At 40.0% G+C, this 14,497-nt stretch overlaps 1 protein-coding gene across 1 annotated transcript in view; it reads left to right on the forward strand.

Moving 5' to 3' along the window:
* The window catches only part of abcb7 (ATP-binding cassette, sub-family B (MDR/TAP), member 7), a 49,303-nt gene that overhangs the window by 10,503 nt on the left and 24,303 nt on the right, over positions 1–14,497 (forward strand). Inside the window, exons 3-6 of the mRNA XM_067997188.1 lie at positions 1,566–1,649; positions 6,406–6,525; positions 10,892–11,024; positions 12,450–12,718. Coding sequence (XP_067853289.1) covers positions 1,566–1,649; positions 6,406–6,525; positions 10,892–11,024; positions 12,450–12,718 — 606 coding nt within the window. The remainder of the gene's footprint in view (positions 1–1,565; positions 1,650–6,405; positions 6,526–10,891; positions 11,025–12,449; positions 12,719–14,497) is intronic.

The following is a 14,497-nucleotide window of genomic DNA, read 5'->3' on the forward strand; positions in this document are numbered from 1 at the left end:
GATGTATTGTACGTGGATTTTAGCAAGGCTTTTGACAAGGTCCCACATGGCAGACTGGTCAAAAAAGTACAAGCCCATGAGATCCAAGGGAGAGTGGCAAGTTGGATCCAAATTTGGCAGGAAGCAAAGAGTAATGGTCGATGGGTTTTTGTGACTGGAAGGCTGTTTGCAGTGGGGTTCCGCAGGGCTCGTTACGAGGTCTCTTGCTTTTTATGATGTATATTAATGATTTGGATGTAGGGGGCACGATTAAGAAGTTTGCAGATGATACAAAAATTGGCCGTGTGGTTGATAGTGAGGAAGAAAGCTGTAGACTGCAGGAAGATATCAAAGGACTGGTCAGGTAGGCAGAAAAGTGGCAAAAGGAATTCAATTTGGAGAAGTGTGAGATAATGCATTTGGGGAGCTCAAACAAGGCAAGGGAATACACAATAAATGGGAGGATACTGAAAGGTGTAGAGGAAGTGAGGGACCTTGGAGTGCATGTCCACAGATCTCTGAAGGTAGCAGGACAGGTGGTTAAGAAAGCATATGGAATACTTTCCTTCATTAGCCGAGGCATAGACTATAAGAGCAGGGAGGTTATGCTGGAACTGTATAAAACACCGTTTAGGCCACAGCTTGAGTACAGTGTACAGTTCTGGTCACCACATTACAAGAAGATTGTGATTGCGCTAGAGAGGGTACAGAGGAGATTTATGAAGATGTTGCCAGGACAGAGAATTTAGGAAAGATTGGATAGGCTGGGGTTGTTCTCTTTGGAACAAAGGAGGCTGAGGGGTGATTTTAATTGAAGTGTACAAAATTGAGTGGCCCAGCTCGAGTGGATAAGAAGGACCTATTTCCCTTAGCAGAGAGGTCAATAACTAGGGGGCATAGATTTAAAATGATTGGTAGAAGGATTAGAGGGGAGCTGAGGAAACATTTTTTTTCACCCAGAGGGTAGTTGGGGTCTGGAACTCACTGCCTGAAAGGGTGGTAGAGGCAGAAACCCTCAACTCATTTAAAAAGTACCTGGATGTGCACCTGAACTGCCGTGACCTACAAGGCTACAGACCAAGTGCTGGAAAGTGGGATTAGGCTGGGTGGCTTATTTTTGGCCGGCGTGGACACGATGGGCCGAATGGCCGCCTCCTGTGCTGTAAATTTTCTATGATTCTAAAAGGAGCCAAGTGGAATCTAATTCCTGTTGAAATCTCTTTCATAGTGGGTGGGAGGCAGGGTGGCAGTGACCTTATCTTTCCTGCTGTTGTAGCTGTGTTTCTCCTTCCTCTATTGGTGAAATGGCTTTGCAAGAGGAAAGTTTGAAAAACAGTAGCTTTGTGCATGCTTACACCTAGATTTTGGCTGTAGATTTGAATGTAAATGAGATGAGTTTTGTAAGTCTAGTAACCAAAGCTAAGTATAACATCCAATGTGTGGCATCATCAATGATTTTTCTTAAGTATTTCAATACAGAAGTCAATAACTAAATAAAACCTTTTCTAAGCTTAGCTAAATTTGTGAATTTTTGCCTTTCATGTTTTAAAAATTTTGCTTGTTTAATTGATTTGTTTTTGTTTCAGGGACCCCAATGGTGGCAGTTGATAGATAAAAGGACGTGCTGGCATGGGCATGCTGGTGGAGGCCTTCATACTGACCCCAAAAATGTAACTATTGTCTGCTTATGGTTGAGCATAAACTCTGAATTCAATTTTACTTTAAAATCTGATGCTTAAGTCTTAACTGTAAGAGGCATTGTCTTCATGTTTGGTGTGTAATTTACATCTTTATAAACATGTTTGAAAACAATGGTCCTTAATTGCACAGATTTATGTAAAATGGGAGTGCAATTTGTGCGTTAGTGCCAACAAAAATGGCGCGCAGATAATGAACGCCGGCACAATGTAAAGTAGGGAGAATATGCAGTAGATCAGTGTGCATCGCTGATTTAAAGGGACAGATGTGATTTTGGAGCTCAGTGTTCCAGCCAATGCATTGTCTTAACCTCGCACAGCTGAACAGGTCTTAAACAGCATGGAGGACCCCCCCACCAGCGCTATTTAAAGGGATCATTTAAAGGAGTTACAGGATGGTTGCTGGACTATTGTTTCTGGCTGCAAATGCATTTGTACCTGTTTTTGGAGGTCTCCTCTACTTGAATACTAGGACTAGGGGACATAGACTAAAATTTAGAGCCAGGACTTGCAGGAGTGAAGTTAGGAAACGTTTCTACGTGCGAAGGGTGGTCGAGGTTTGGAACGCTCTTCCGCAAACGGCAGTTAGAATCATAGAATGGCTACAAGCACAGAAGGAGGCCATTTGGCCCATCGAGCCCGTGCCGGCGCTCTGAGAGCAATCCAGCTAGCCCCACTGCCCTGCCCTTTCCCCGTAGCCCTGCAAATTTTTTCCCTTCAAATACTTATCCAATTCCCTTTTGAAAGCCACGATTGAAGGGAGTAGTGGCTCCCTTCTGTCCTCCCTGAGCTCAGGGAAGACAGAAGCCTCCCATGGAGCAGTTGATGCTAGCTCAATTGTTAATTTTAAATTGAGATTGATAGATTTTTGATAGCCCCATATCCCTTAATATCTTTGGTTAAGATGGGTATATGGAGTTAGGTCACAGATGAACCATGATCTCAATGAATGGTGGAACAGACTTGAGGGGCTTAATGGCCTACTCCTGTTCCTATGTTCCTATAATAAAGTTTCAATACTCTACAGGGAGTGGACTGGCGAGCTGACGGGCAGCAGCAAGGGCACTGGCGGAGTGGCAGGGGTGGGACAGGAATGCTGTCATCCTGAGAGGGGACAGCAGGTTCATGTTCCATGGAGCCACTGCCACTTGCTGCCTCCTGTTATGCGCCACCTACTTCCGCAAGAAAGCGGGACGTGTGTCAGTGAGTGTCCTGCAAGATGTTTGGGTGATGTGGCTGTCATGGTAGAATAGCTGCTAGTGTGTGTGACCCATGAGTTGTGGGTGTGCAGCTTGCAACATTGGTAATGTGTAAGGGTGAGAGGAAGCATTTGATTGGAATAGTTGAGTACTGATTGAAAGAGTTTGTTGGTAGGTGTGTGACCGGGGGCGGTGTAATGTGTGGAGCAGTGGATGCGGCTAGTGGTGCAGTTGGTAGGTGATGCCACTTGACAGTTAACCTCACTCACCTTGACCACTTGTGTCAAAGCATTGAACTTCTTCCTGCACTGCATCCATGCCTGTGGTGCTATACGGCTGACATTGACTTCATCCCCTACTGTCCCCCCACTGTCTCGGGAGCATATGTTTGGACAGTGTCCTTTCTTCCCCTCCCCCCCCCCCCCCCCCCCCCCCCACATACAGGATGCCCCTCCTCCTGTCCACCCCTTGCACCAAAGCCTCTAGTGCATCATCAGAGCACCTTGGTGCACGCTCTCTCGCAAGCCTGGTACAAACTTAGATCGGCAGATTGGTGGGGTCTGGTATGCAGATTGGAGGATGTGGGATTTAATAGTGTGCAACCTTTATTCAATGTTTTAGCATAACTCAAAAGTTTGTAAATATGGGGACCAGCCCTGCATCTTTGTTTTACATGTGTGATGTCTGTGCAGACCTGTATCTTATATTTTGCAAATATCAGAGACCCGTAAACAATGAGCAGCCCAGTTGTTCATTAAAAATTCCAGAGGTCCCATCATCACCATGTTGCACTATATTGCAGCACAGATTCACATCCCAATTGACTTCCACCACTTTCTGCAGCCACAATGCACCTTCCCTTTAAGAAGTGCAGGCTGCCTTTAAGCGGTGCCCGCCACTCGTGATATCTGGGCCCTCTGCTGGTGAGCAGACACTCAACAGCACAGGCCGGGCTGGCTGTACGCAGCAATCAGGTAAATCACCAGGCAGCACGAATCTCGTGCTGCCTGCATCTCGATGATCGGGCGCAGGTTTATCACGCACCGCGACCCCCCCGCACCCGGTTTCAGAAGTTATCCAATATAACCCCCAATTTGTTTAAAACACTGCAGTGATGCCATAATGTAACTTCAATGAGCAACGGAGAGAAAAGAATGGAGGAAGGACATTGGGATAAGACTAGATTGTTTAACAATGGAACATGTACATGTTGCTTTGTATTATATTCTGGAAATATACATAAAATATTCTATTATTTATTGTTTTCTATCTTTACAAGTTAATTTGTGGATTTGATTTTGATTCATATTTAATTAGCAGATAACAAACATGATTTGTGTGTTTAAATCTTAGAATTTTACATCCATTATCCTGCCCGTTCTCTTTTTCTTAAAGATATTTATCCACTTCACTCTGAAAGCTGTTACAAATTCTACTTCCAGTAGAAGTAGGGCATTCCACATTCGAATAAAGCCCCTGCATAAAAAAATTCTCTCCACTTCTCCCTTTTGTCTTTTTGTCATGATTTCAAATTTATGCCTTCTAGTAACTGACTCACTGACCAGTGGAAATAGATTTTCCTGTTTACCTTATTAGAGCCTCTCATCATTTTGAACATCTCTATTAGATCTCATCTTATTTTATTGCATAGTTTTTCTAGTCTCTTAACTGTGATTTCCTCTTGATAGATCTCTTTTATGCTCTCACCATGGCCTTGACATTCTTCCTAAAATGCAAACTGGATACGATATTTTAACTGTAGCTTAATCAATGATTTCTATAAGTTTAGCATTACCGCTTTGCTTTGTACTCTCACTAATTATAAAAATTAGGTTCCTGTATGCCTTTTTTTCTTAGCTTTTTCAACGTTTCTTTTTAAAAAAAAATCGTCTCTGCTCTTATTATTCCTCCCGAAATGTATCACCTTTCACATTTCTCTGCATTAAATTTCATCCGACATCTATCTGCCCAATCTGCTATCCTATCTCTGCCTGAAGTCACTTACAGTTCTTTGAGGTTAACCACACTACCTTTTTCCACTAAGTTAACTGACTATCCATTCTGCCACATTTTCTTTAATATTGTGCACCTTCATTTTATCAACAAGCTTCCCATGCGCCACCTCTTTGATGCCTTTTGAAATTCCACAATACAACATCCACGACATTGCCGTTATCAGTTCATTCCATTATTTTATCAAAGAACTCTATTAAATTTGTCATGCCTTTTATACATGTGTGCTGGCCATGTCGTTCTAAGTGAGTATTCGTTTTATCCTGTATCTTGGCCTCTCAAAGCTGTTAGGCTAGTATCCAGTTTATTTTTTTCTTCATTCTTGAACAGAGGCATTAGATTGGTGATCTTTCAGTCCTCTGGTACAGCATTTGAAAGGCTGTGGTCAGAGCCTCTTATTTTTTTTCTGACTTCCTTCAGCATTCTATGAGTTGAGTTTCACCAACATTTTCAGCAGTGCTTCTTTATCTATAATTGTTCCAGCTCTCCTCAGTAGCCTTTGAATCCTACCAAGGCAATCTTCTGTGTAAACCAAGACAAAGCACTCGCCACCATTCTTTCCTCCTCCATTAGATTATCTTTGTTAACTCTAATTGTCATGTTGTCCTTTTTAACTATTTAACTTCTTGTGTTGATAAAATCCTTTCCTATTTTCCTTTATATTCCTTGCCCGTCTGTCTTCATGCTCCCTCTTTCTAATTTTTTTTGCTTCCCCTTTTTATATTTTCTATATACTGCTTATTTTCTTTTGTATTAGCCGTACATTTGTCCTATGCCTTTTTTCCCCCAGTCTCATTTTAATTTTAACGTATATTTATCACCTGACTGAGCAAAACCATGGGAGATGAGTTAGTACACGTTTAAAACACATCAAAAGTTTTTGAAAGAGAGTTGTTCCCAGAAGCTTGTTTTTGAGATTAGAAAGTATACATTTGTAATTGTTCAAAATATTAAACTGGCTTATAATTTTAGTATTGCTGAACATTATTTTTAACCCTGACAGTCTAACAGGTTCTTAAAATTCTGCCATTCCCGGAAAAGATGGAACATTTCATATACAAAAACCTAGGTTTATGATGTTTTTGACAAAGCTGTCCATATGAATTTTCTTAAATGATAAAAAGGAATTCCATCTCCTGATACCTTGGTATTTTAAAGACAGTGTCTCATCATTAGGCTCCCTTTTTAAAAAAAAATTAAGAATTTTAAACATTCTTTTTGTTCCATCCATTTCTGTCTGTTTGAAAATCTTATTTAAACAGTGTACACTGATTACAGTGGCAACATTAGCTGCAGGACTTATTGAGCTCCACTACAAGCTAAATTCATAGTGGTATGATCCTAAACCACAAAGATGACTCAGTGCCTGCAGTGCCTGTTCAATAAGATCATTTATATTGTCAGCTTAGTAACCTTTACAAACCACAAACACTCATGATGTCATTAACACTTGCGGTTTACAAAAATCTATTATTTAAGGTTGAAAGTATACTAATTTTGGAAAATTTATCTTCCAGTTCAAAGATGCTGATGCAGCAAAAATCCTGAAGGCTATGTTGTCATATGTTTGGCCAAAGGATAGACCTGATCTCCGTGCCAGGGTGGCTGTATCTCTTGGTCTTTTAGGTGGGGCGAAGGTCAGTAATTTGTGTTCAAATTTTTAAAATATGCTGGTTTATAGTTCTTTCTCGCAGTTTGCTTTGAGCATTTTATTGTGCAGTCCAATAGATTTTTATTTGAAAATGTACCTTTTTTTGTGAATGTATACATTTTTCAATTATTTTGTTTTGCTTTAATGTAACTTCATATTTTGGTAATCCTGTGTAGGAAAAAGCTTGATCTTGTATTTTATGTGGATTTTAATTGAGGGAGTTTAGATTCATTGCTGGTAAATGAGGCTTGTTTTGCACAGGGGTTATTTTACACAAATTGGTAGAGATGTATAAAAAATCCTTTTTAAAGTGGTAAAAAAGTAGAACTACAAGTGATCCATTTCTACAACTAGGTCAGTTGTGTTCTGTATTCCTTTCATGGTCTTACTGTTTGCATTTGATCAGCTTGGTAATATGAGGGTCAAGTGAATGGATATGGTGGTACACTGTTTGGGGGGCGCAGGGGAAGAGTACATTCTCAAACTATTGGATTAGCAAGGGTGAGAAGAAAATTGAGTTCAAATGGAAGGAATAGTAACCTCAGAATATGAAAGCTAAAGAAAGAAAGATTTAAAGTAATAAATGTTAACTTTGGGGAGAAAAACAACCCAAGGAGGAGAATTCTGCTGCTTCTGTTTCCCTGCAACAGCTTTTGCTGGAAATCCTGCTTTAATTTGCCCATATGGTAATACTTTGTATTTTCTAACACAATATCAGTGACCTCTATAGTTGATGCACAGGAATGCAAGTTATCAGTTCAAGTTCTGAAGGCAAAGGAATAGTTGAGATGTGGAGGAGGGGAGGGAGGTGGAGGGTTGAAAAAGGATTCCTGTTGTTGATTGTTACCCAGTAGAACTCCCTTTCCCTCCCCCTCCAACCTCCTAAGTTACTGATAGAGTAAGGTGTGGAGATGAATTTTTCTAGTTTCCTCACCTAGCTAAAAATGGAGTTTCTGGCAGCCAATTAATCAAGTAGTATTGGTATCTGTTGTTAACGAGTTTTAATCTAGATTACCTTGTTCTCATGAAGTACATCGTGGAGGCCGGAAGCTGGAGGATGAAAAGGTATGGGGAACATAAGTAGATAACAACTTCATTTCAGAAATTGTGGCAGAAATAGGATTTTATGCAAAAGTTCTGTCAGAGACGCAAAGCGGGTAAAGAAAATAATTAGCGGATGAGTCAACCTAAGGCAGTTTCATGTACCTCCTAGAGGCAGAAAATACTAGAAATACACATTGGGGTTTATCAGAGAGAGACAGGTGAACGTTTCAAGTGGATACTTTTCATCAGAACATGAATACTCTATCAAAAATATTAATCTCTTTCAGATGCTGACTAGCCTGTTGTGTATTTTCAGCATTTGTTTGTATTTTTATCTCTCATCTTCTTGCTAACTGTGTATGTAGAGCTTAATGGCTCTACATGCAAGTTGTCTACTTGCCCTCTTGGCCAAGACTGTAATTGTCGGGTGGGAGAAAGGGGAGCAGAACTAAGAGGGGTACAATTTTTTTTCTCTCTGAACAAAAGTAACTTTTAACCTGTGTGCTTGCATTCAACATTCGCATAAAGTTTCCAATTTTTAATTATTTATTAGAAGATGGTGTACTAAATCTGTCAAGCTTGTCTTTACCAAAGTAGGAATTGTAACTAAAACCTGCAGTCTGTCCCGTTATTGCTGAATCCTCTTTCTGTGCCTTCTTGGTAAAACACATTTTTTCTCATTAAATATGCCTTCCAAAATCATGCTGGTATTTTATTTACAGTTATCAAATGTAATTATGAAATTAACTGTATACCCTGTGCCCTGAAATACTAGCTTTATTCACTTGGGAACATAATTTACATAATATCCACATGACTGCATTGCCCCTAAGCAATTTGGTCTTCTATCCTCATGGAATAAACCTCATTATACAGCACAGTGTGGCATTCTCTGTTCTACACCGTGTATGGATTTTTTTTTTATTACAAGCTCTGCGGTGATCTTAATTTTAAATGCTAACCTGAATTGATAATGTGTAGTTTTTGAAACTTATTTTTAGTGTCATCCTGACACAGTACATTTTTTTTAGCTTGATATCTATATAAAAGAATACGGTCGCTTCCATTCAAAGTATATCACATGATTTCAGCATGTGGCATCATTTTCCTCATCTGTTTCTATGGAAGCTTGCTCTCTGTATAATTTTGTTTGAAGTGTGCATATGGCAATCTGTATGCACAGTATGCTTTCTAAGCTGTTAATTGTTCAACTAAACAAGTTGACTACCATATAACCCATTAGCTAGAGTAAAATTTCATCATTGGATCAGATAACCAAACCAAAAATCCAACTACTTGAATGGCTTCTTCACATTCCCTATTATCCGGTTATGGCAGTGGTAGGCTTTAGATTTTCTAGAGATTATTTATGGTTTCACTCCACTTTACTATTATCCCTCAGTAAACTTGCTATTAGGCATCCATTCCACTGAGCAATCATAGGATGTTGACTAAACTTGGGTTCAGTGCTGCTGCCTCTTTTATTTCATGTCCCTTGTGTGAGGCAGAGCTATCTCAGGCTGCATGGAACAACTGAACGGAATCCATTAAAATAAAAGTGTTAGTACTATATAGTTTATTTTCCTTTCTGTGGTAATGCTTGGCCTTCATTCAGCAGCCACTCAGGGTAGTCATGTTTGAAATTAGGAACTTCCCACATGTAGAATTGTGGGTACAGACCCATATTGCACCATTGGTGAAATGTATTGGAACATTTCTGAGTGGTCCTTGAGCAAGCTATTGTTTGAGATTATGGTCCTCCGTAAAAAGATGATGAGTACCCTTGCTTTATGGAGTTCTCCATGGGTTGGATGGAAGAGGCATCCTAACTTGAAGCTTGCAGGATGTGCTGCAACTGTATAGTTTTGCACTGTTTTTTGGTTTGAGTATCTTTCTCTATATTTGTTTTTTTGTTTGGATAAATATTTATTTGCATAGAATTTTACAGCATGGAAATAAGCTATTCAGCCCAACTTGTCTATGCCAGTGTTTATGCTCCACACAAGCCTTCTCTCACCCTACTTCATCTCACCCTATCAACAAATCCCATTCCTTTCTCCCTCATGTACTTATCTAGCTTCCCCTTAAATGCATAATTTCTCTTTTCTCTTTTTATTCTTGCCTCTTTTTGGTCTCTTCTCTACTGTTAATAATTCCTGAGAAGTTGGCAAGATCTGAAAGCAGTTAGTGAAAATGGGAGAGGCCCAGATTGCCAATAAGTGCTGCTCAGCAGTAAGGGCTTTTAAGTAATGTTGCCTACTCAGTGATTCAATTAACTAGTGTGATCTTGACAAAAACCAAGGAATGTTTTATGGGGAAAATTTTTTTTTTTCTAGGGATCTGAGACAACTGATAATTCCTAGACTGCCTGAGATAATCCCAGTCTGCAACATTTTCCAATAATTCTACATCGCACGAGTGCCATCCCTATATTCCCCAGTGTGCTCATTTTTGTTTTACTTTTAAGCCATGATTTATGCTTCGTTCATAAAATCCTGTCAACAGAAGTGGGTGTGCACACAGCAAGAAAATGAGTCAGACACCTGTGCTTGTGGCATACTGGGCTACTCCCGTCACTGGCTGCATCTGCAGAATGTGATTACATGGAGTTATTTCTTTTCCTCCATAGCCCTCCCAAGGTTTAATTTGTTCTGGCATCATGACAGAATTAATGAATATGTGCACTTTTTAAAAAAAAAATTCCACACCTGCAATTTTCTGGGTTCCTGAAGTCAGGCAAACTGAGAGAGGGCTAATTGGAAGACAAGTCAACTGAATACTGCTCTTGTGCATCTACTAGTGACTAGATATGGAATGGCATCGGCAGAGGCCTGTAGGGATGGTAAGGGTTACCATTTTTGGCCTGCTTTCAAAAACAACACCAGTAGGTGCCTGCATCAAGCTGTAATATTGGTTTGATCAGAAGTGAGCTTTTTTTTAATTTTAAAAAAAAGTAAATCAATATAGACCTGCATTATATTTTTATGAATGTGTTCTTTCTGTTAAAATAGGACAACTGTGACATAAAACTGCATTCTTTAATACATAGTGAAGAAGCTGCTGCTGCCAGGTTCTTTGTTGTTAAAAGCAGACATGTAAATACAGTGAAGCAATGATAATACTAGCATCAGCTGCCAGCTATTAGATGTTGCAGTGAATTAAATCTTTACTGCCAACTTTTTACAGCACCAAGGACATGACATTTCAAAGTGCCTCCAGGACCTTTATTCAGGAGGCTGTAAATCAGTCATCTTTATTCACTAGGTATAGTGTTCAACCTTTTGTAATGTTTGTTCTTGTCTTTGCAGCTCATGAATATAACGGTTCCCTTCATGTTTAAATATGCAGTAGATGAACTCAACCAAATGTCAGGTGGTGTTTTGAACCTGAATGATGCAACAAATACAGTCATCACCATGGCAACGGCCATTCTTATTGGCTGTAAGTAAAATATTTTAATTTGCTTGACAGATGTTGACTTTCTTGCTGTCAGTGCAGGTTGCAATGAGGAACAAACATTTCTGGCAAAAGAATTGAAGGAATTTTTTTTTTACTTTGCATAAATTTATATTGTAATGTGTATGAGGTTGTTACTGTAATAATGTGAGTTTACAGATTATTATATCAAAATATGTCATATAAATCAGTGTTTCTATTGCAAGAGAATATATATGGCAGTGAACCCAGAATCTGAAAGAACAATAGATTTGAAGTTTAAACTGTGTGCGCTCAAACAGGTAAATAATGTAAATCAATTGATTGGAAGGGTGGATCTTCAATCCACTTCATCATGATGACTCATTGCCTTGTTTGTTTAACTGTTCCAAATAGAAACCCTAATGGTGTCATTAATCATACAGTACAGAAGGAGGCCATTCGGCCCATTGTGCCTGTGCCGGCTCTTAGAAAGAGCTATCCAATTCGTCCCACACCCCTGCTCTTTCCCCATAGCCTGGCAATTTTTTTCTCTGTCAAACGGACACAGACAGAAATGGATTAAAAACTGGGTAATAACAATCTGAATAGTTGGAATGCATGTACAGCAGCTAGCATGAGGCTACGGCAGCATTCTGCAGGTTTCACTTTGCTCTGGTGCTGAATCAATTTTTTTCATATGGAATCAGCAAAGATCTTGAACAAATGTCTTTTGTGCCATTTATACCTTTTTAAAAAAATTTTGACTGAACTCTTAACGTTTGTCTTTTTTTCTCACTGGATTTTCTCTCCTCTTCTGAGGGTCTTGACTTCTTGCTCATGAATTACTCAGATGCCAGTTGCCCTCCAGTACCTTGCCTAAGTAGCCATTATTCATGTGAGTTTTGATGGTGAGCATTGGCAGGTTATTCCATCACAGGAGGCATCATAACAGAGCTGTGTCCTGTCCTCTGTCAACATCCACATGTGTGCTTCGAGCAGGGCTTGCTGATTGGAAATCAAGAGCAGCAATCCTTGCCAATATTTTTTCCCTCCCCTCCCAAAGCCAGCAGTGATGAGGCCATTTGTAATGCACTCATCACAGCCCGACTGAGACCAACTAACTTATCATAGGGTAATGAAATTTGGCATCCTTCTAGTTTGTATGGCTCAGCACTCACTGGACCAACTTGCTGAGCCATCAGGAAAATAATGGTTGTGCTGTTTTTTTGCTGAAATGTGAAATGCAATGTATGTGTAACAAAGATACAAATAACTTAAATCATATTAACTTTTTGTTCAGTGTTGTAATTTGATAAAATGTGGCTTTTGACAAGCTTAGGCTGAAGTTCTTCCCTTCTATATTTTAATTTTATTAATGTAGAAAGTAGCTTTGAAATGTTGAGGCATGTTTTAAAGCGGCAATTCACATTTCCTAAAATTCCTTGACAGATGGTCTTTCGAGGGTTTGTGCAGCCTTCTTCAATGAGCTTAGGAATGCTGTCTTTGGCAAAGTAGCTCAAAGTTCCATCAGGCGAATAGCCAAAAACGTCTTCCTCCACCTGCACAACTTAGATTTGGGTTTCCACCTCAGCAGACAGACTGGTGCGCTCTCAAAAGCCATAGACAGAGGAACAAGAGGAATCAGTTTTGTGCTGAGCGCCTTGGTGTTTAATCTGGGCCCCACCATGTTTGAAGTAATGCTTGTCAGTAGCATTTTGGTGAGTAATATGGTTATTTGAGCTGATATTCTGTTTGGCAATTTGATTTACCTTTCCTTAGCCATTGTGTACTACCTTCATGCAAGAGGGTGAGCAGGAAATCTTCTCCTGGGTCTTCTGCCAATATTGCTGCAATATTTTTGATTAAGGAAACCAAGGTGAAGAGTCAAGGTCCATAGTCAGATGCTACCAAGATTGAAAAGAGAAGACTAGGTAAATCAGAAAGCATGATTACATGACGTCTAGATTGAGTTTTAGTAACCAAAAGATGATAGGAGGAAGGAAAGATTGTTTGAGGTAAGGAATTCTATAGTCTTAAGGTCCTAGCAAAGAATGAGTTAAAATAGACTGAAGATTCTTAATTTCAATACAATAAGAATGTAAAGGGGAAGAAGAGGAAAGTGATAAAAGTTGCAATGGAGAGAGGAGTTGGCTAGAAGTTTGAGAGCGATTTCCTATCTTAAAAATGAGCTTTTTCTTCGAGAATCCAAGGTGTTCCCCAGGGGTGGGTACTGGGACCACTGCTTCTCTTGATATAAATTAATGACTTGGACTTGGGTGTACAGAGCACAATTTCAAAATTTGCAGATGATACAAAACTTGGAAGTGTAGTAAACAGTGAGGAGGATAGTGATAGACTTCAAGAGGACATAGACAGGCTGGTTGGGAATGGGCAGACACGTGGCTGATGAAATTTAACACTGAGAAATGTGAGGTGATACAATTTGGTAGGAAGAATGAGGAGAAGCAATATAAACTAAAGGGTACAACTCTATAGCGGGTGCAGGAACAGAGAGACCTGAAGGTACGTGTACACAGGTGGTTTGAAGGCGGCTAGACAGGTTGATAAAGTGATTAAGAAAGCATATGGGATCCTGGGCTTTATAAATAGAGGTATAGAGTACAAAAGCGAGGATGTTATGTTGAACCTTTATAAAACACTGGTTTGGCCACAACTGGAGTATTGTGTTCAATTCTGTGCACCGCACTTCTGGAAGGATGCGAAGGCCTTCGAGAGGGTGCAGAAAAGATATACTAGAATTGTTCCAGGGATGAGGGACCTCAGTTATGTGGATAGACTGGAAAAGCTGGGATTGTTATCAGAGCAGAGAAGGTTGAGGAGAGATTTGATAGAGGCGTTCAAAAATCTTGAAGGGTCCAGACAAAATAAATAAATAAAAACTGTTCCCACTGACGGAAGGGCCATGAACCAGAGGACACAGGTTCACGGTGATTTGCAAAAGAACCAAAAGTGATATGAGGAAAAACTTTATTGTGCAGCGAGTGGTTAGGATCTGGAACGCGCTGCCTGAAAGGGCAGTGCAAGCAGGGTCAAATATGGCTTTCAAAAAGGAATTAGACAGGTACTTGAAGGAGAAAAATTTGCAGAGCTATGGGGAAAGAGCGGGGGAGTGTGACTAGCTGGATTGCTCTTGCAGAGAGCTGGCGCAGGCTCGATGGGCGGAATGGCCTCCTTCTGTGCCATAACCATTCTAAGATTCTAATGCGAGAACATTTTTAGGACAGCTAACCTAAATATACGAACAATATTCTAGTCTTGGACAATAGAGTTGTTGTGGGCATAAACGAGGATCCAAGTTTCTTGAAATCAGCTTTACGAATGGGGATTTACGATCAGAAAAGATAGTGAGACGTAGAATGTAATGGATAAAGAACCGCCAAGGGTGGAGGTGGTTAGACTGGCTGTTATTGGCTGCCAGGTGGCATGTAAGGGTGGCCTCGGGTGACTTTCTTCCCCAGAGTTCAAAGTTGGAAATT

This window comes from Heptranchias perlo, chromosome 15 (assembly GCF_035084215.1).
Source record: "Heptranchias perlo isolate sHepPer1 chromosome 15, sHepPer1.hap1, whole genome shotgun sequence".
Classification (NCBI taxonomy): domain Eukaryota; kingdom Metazoa; phylum Chordata; class Chondrichthyes; order Hexanchiformes; family Hexanchidae; genus Heptranchias; species Heptranchias perlo.